We start from the raw sequence: 4,895 nt of genomic DNA, 5'->3' as shown, positions 1-4,895 counted from the left end.
GTGGGACTTGAGGAACAAAGTAAAAAGAAAAAGATTAGACAGGTAAAGGTGCAGCCTCAGTCAGCAGGGCTGTACACTGTGAGCATGTTGCTCACATATGTGAGAGAGGTTTGTACAAATGTTTCAGAAGCACCATGTGACTCCCTCTCTTTGTTGGAAAGTCTTATTAATTCACTTTATAACTATTACTTTGAAGATAAATTTCTACCATCACAAAAATATTATGACCTCTTTAAAAACAAACAACGGCAACTACATGACTTAAATTCCATGTTTAGATGAAGGTAATGGTCAATGCCTTTTGACAGGGGAAAAACCTCCACACAGAAGAATCTTACTTGGCTGAATCATAAATTATTCACCATGATTAAAACTGCAGATGAGCAATAATCTGCATTTTATTTTAGCCAAAGAGGAATGTTTCTGTTTGTCTGTGATCTGACTTTTTCTGCTGGGTCCAAATTTCATTTTATCCTGTGTAAGTTTGTTTCTCTTCCTGTTAACTAGCAAAGTCAAAATCACCTTGATTCATTTAACTTTAATTCAATTATAAATGTAATCATTTTATTGAACAATTAATTTCATTTCAATGAAAAACAATTACTTAAAAGAAAGAGATTAAGTTGGAGAGAGACATGTGGCCATCTTTTAGTGAGTTAGACCCTGATTAAGGGCTATTTTTAAAAGTAAAGCCCATCTCTCAAAGTCCCTGCCGGCCTGCCTCCACCTCGGGAAGTCTGTGGGTGCAGACGGAGGTGAGGAGCACCACAGGCGGCAGAGAACTGTCTGTAGCCCCGGAGTGAGGCGTCGTGAACCGAAGCAGACAGCGAACTGTGGCACAGTGCAGAAAACCGAAGCTTTCCCTCCCTGTTTGGTTTTGATGTGTCTCATGAAAGTCTATTGTTAAAAGTTTACCTTTAAAAAAAACGGACGCACTTGTTTGATTAGCTGCTCTCTGATTTTAGCCTGTTAGCTTACAGACTGAGCTCAGATCGTTCCTGTGTTAGTTCATTGAGAACATCACAGTTTTACATACCTGCTGCGTGACTTCATCTCGGGTCTCCGGCTGATATACAGCAGTCTGAGCCAGTGGCGGATCTCATCATCCTGGACGACTGTTTTTAATGTTTTTAACCACGGAGATTTCTTCTGCATCATCAGTCTCTCATTGTTAAACTCTCCCAGAAACTGAAGACAGTTGTGCCATTTCCGCGCTTCTTGTTCTTCTATTGAGTAGACGGCAGACTACACATGTCCAAGGGTAATACTGTCCTCCTCAGGCCATTGGCATCAAGTCAAAGCCTTAAAGTCTGGTACTTTGCGCATGGTCATTTTTTACGAACAGCAGAATCACAAGACAAAGCGTGCCAATGTTTATACTTTTCACTGTGACTGCCAAATAGATGAAAAAGTAGATGTTAAAAAACAACTTATAGTTTTGTCATTGGGCTGGTAGAAAGCTATGAGTTTCTGTCCCTTTGTCTGACCTTAGAGACTTATTTTAAAAGGAAACATTACAATCCTTTAAAGCAAGTATTTTCACCTCTGTTCCCCCCTCTGTACTTAGCTTTTTTGTTGTCATGTCAGTAATTGTCCAGTTGATGGCTCCCTTGGATCACAAGCCTGTCTCATGAGTCCAAGTGAATATATTCTTAATAAACAGCTTTGAAGAATTTGTGACCAACTTTGTTTAATTCGGAACATCATCATCATGAGTCAAACTCACTCTTGGATCTACAAAATATTTAACAAAAACAAACATCACTGAATCATAAGGTATTTGCTCCAACTCTTAGTCCAGAAACACATGAGTGAACTAGATCAGCTGCTCCTCCAGTTCAGCTGTGGATTTATATCATTATTTATATTTGTAAAGTGGATATGCAGTTTTTCAGTACTAATATAAGCATTTTATATCATTGCTTTATTGACAGATGTTTGGTGTTCAAGGTCAGGCATCAGTTTGAAAAAAACAAACAAACACACTGAGTTGAACTTGAACTTCCTACTGACAAAAACTAAAATTGGTGCAAAAATAACCAGAAACATATAAGAAGCATCCTGGAGGTGCTGCAGACAAGATAGGACCAATAACATGTCAACAGGAAATCCTTTTTACTAATTTGTTTATTTCTTTTTAGATTTTTACTCTCCATTTTAAGCCATGATGTTTGCTGATACTGTGTTCCTACTGTTTGTTCTCATTAATAGTTCTGTTTTTAACATTCTGTGCTGAAGCTGGAGGAAATGTTTCTACAGTGTCAGATGATACAGCTCCAAACTAAATAAGTGACTAACTAACGATGCTTTAATACACTTTACTATAAATTATGATATAGTGCACTTTCTTAAAATTTCTTATTGCTCTGTAATTAATTGTTTTCTTTATAAATGTACAAATGAGAATAAAATCTGTGTGATAAAGGAAGGTCTGTAGACTTCTCTGTTAAGATCAGTGAAGAGAAACAACAACATACAAATACCTAAGAAAAATATTCAGTAAACATTTAGAAGATAGAGAAGTTTATGTTGTCATGTGGAGAAATTTTTCAAATAAAAATATCCATAAGCATTGATAGTCTCCATGGCTGAACAGACACAGGAAAGAGCTCCACCTATAAAACGTAAAAACATCAAGACAACATGTTGAAGATGTCGAGGTACTGCCCATAATGTTTGACTGACATCTGATTTATGTGCAGCACATAAATACCACAATAATGATGGAGAGAAACTAAAAGGGAACTAAAATACAGATTTAAACTTACAACAATATGAAAGACTTCAGTCTATTTCACTTTAATCAACTCAGCAGTGGCTCCATAATAAAGACTCAGTCCAGCATAGAGCGGCTGAGTGAATGTGGTCTGGACTCTGTGGAGGAGAGTCATGGTTTCAGAGACGCTGTAGAAGGACAAAATACCTGCTCTGTGATCCAGGTACACTCCTACTCTGGAGGAACGAGGACCTGAGACACGAGTTTGGATGTTGTTGTACCGAAATGTAAAACTGTTGTTGTTCCAAAATGTAAAAATGTTGTTGTAACAATCTAATGACCAAGATTTGTCATTATGTCCAAATCTACATTCATATCCTTTTCTGCTGATATTCTTGTATGCGACTGCTACATAACCTCCTCCCCCTCTCCACTCCACCTCCCAGTAACAACGTCCAGTCAGACTCTCTCTACTCAGGACCTGAGACACTTCATTGAATCTGTCTGGATGATCAGAATAAGACTGTTGTTGTTTCATTAATGTTACTTTTCTGTTCCCCTCTGATAATAACAGCTTTTTGTACGCTGTGTTTGGATCCAGTGTGATTTCACATGAATATTTTAAGAATCCAGCTCTGGTCTTTGGCTCTGGTTGTGACAGTGAAACATCCACTTCAGTGACTGTCAGTGAGATGTTTGTCCGTTCCTCTCTCAGAATGTCCTGTAGTTTATCTCTGACCTCTGACACAGCTGCTGTCACATCCTCAAAGTAGCTCAGAGGACGGATATTGATGCTGGATGAGTCTGTAGACTCACTGAGTGCTGACAGTGAGGGGTAGTTGTGTAGAAACTGGATGTGATCCTCTGTGTGTGAGAGCTGCTTCAGCTCAGCATCTTTCCTCTTCAGCTCAGTGATCTCCTGCTCCAGCTTCTCCTGAAGCTCTTTGACTCGACTCACTTCAGTTTCCTGCTGGGATCTGATCTGCTGCTTCACATCAGAGCTTCTTTTCTGGATGAGATGGATCAGCTCAGTGAAGATCTTCTCACTGTGCTCCACTGTTTGATCAGCAGACTGATTGATGGCCTCCACCTCCTGTTGAAGCAGCTTCACATCTTTCTCTCTGTCCTGGATTCTCTGCTGGATGTTTTGTCGACTCACCTCCAGCTCTCTCTGCCTCTCAGTCCTTTCTGCTGCAGCTGAGACTGTGTCGTGGCCTTTATGTTCATCCACAGAGCAGAGATAACAGATACTCTGCTGATCAGTACGGCAGAACATCTTCATCACCTCATCATGACGAGAGCAGATCTTCTCCTGGAGCTTCTTGGAGGGCTCCACTAGCTTGTGTTTCTTTAATGGAGCAACATCATAATGAGTCTTAAGGTGTTTCTCACAGTAAGATGCCAGACAGAATAAACAGGACTTGAAGGCTTTTATTTTTCTTCCAGTGCAGACATCACAGGCCACATCTTCAGGTCCAGCATAGCAGTGATCAGCAGGAGCAGCTTGGAGTCCAGTCTTCTTCAGCTGCTCCACTAAAACTGCTAACATGGTGTTTTTCACCAGGACAGGCCTCGCTGTGAAAGTCTGTCTGCACTGAGGGCAGCTGTAGATTTTCTTCTTTTCCTCTTCATCCCAGAAGCTTTCAATACAGTTCATGCAGTAGCTGTGTCCACAGGGAAGAGTCACCGGATCCTTCAGTAGATCCAAACAGATCGAACAAGAGAAGGTTTCTCGGTCCAGCTGAACACTTTTCTGCGCCATTTCTCCTCTCAGTGTCAGTGATTGTGTAAGTTTCACTTCCTTAATATAGAAACTGGTCTGATCTGAACAACATGTGTTGCTGCTGTGAATGGGGCCTGCCAGCTCTAACACACGTTGGTTACACCCATCTTCATAATGTAGATCTAAAGGGGAGGGAACACAGAACGATATGGACAGACAGGAGGTGCTGAGCTAGAGAGCAGGAAGAAGAGGAAGGGCTTTCATGCTGTGATTCATTCCAGAAAGCAGGAAGAGGCTCTGTGTTTAATTGTTTTTTGTTCAAACCTTTAACTAAATAATATAAATGTCAATAACTGGATGCCTCTCTATTCTTTTTGTTAATCTGCTAAATGAATAGTTTGTTTCTTTTAACAATTCAAATAGCAGAAATGAACAGCTGACAGCTTGTCAGACTCA

At 40.1% G+C, this 4,895-nt stretch overlaps 1 protein-coding gene across 1 annotated transcript; it reads right to left on the bottom strand.

Annotated features, from left to right (window-relative positions):
• Positions 1 to 2,789: 2,789 nt before the first annotated feature.
• On the bottom strand, positions 2,790 to 4,500 carry LOC147307753 (tripartite motif-containing protein 16-like). The gene has a single exon (XM_086272965.1). It carries the CDS (start codon positions 4,476 to 4,478, stop codon positions 2,790 to 2,792), a length of 1,689 nt encoding a protein of 562 aa, XP_086129091.1. The 5' UTR covers positions 4,479 to 4,500.
• Positions 4,501 to 4,895: the final 395 nt, after the last annotated feature.

Source organism: Aulonocara sp. 'chitande type north' Nkhata Bay, linkage group LG18, assembly GCF_057382095.1.
Source record: "Aulonocara sp. 'chitande type north' Nkhata Bay isolate Kocher_YH1m ecotype deep benthic linkage group LG18, A_spYH_male_GT1.1, whole genome shotgun sequence".
Lineage (NCBI taxonomy): Eukaryota > Metazoa > Chordata > Actinopteri > Cichliformes > Cichlidae > Aulonocara > Aulonocara sp. 'chitande type north' Nkhata Bay.
Note: the sequence above shows the minus strand (reverse complement) of the source record. Positions and strands in the feature narration are given on the sequence as shown.

Excerpts from the sequence above, each read along its gene's own strand:
- LOC147307753 (XM_086272965.1), bottom strand. The coding sequence starts at position 4,478 with ATGGCGCAGAAAAGTGTTCAGCTGGACCGAGAAACCTTCTCTTGTTCG.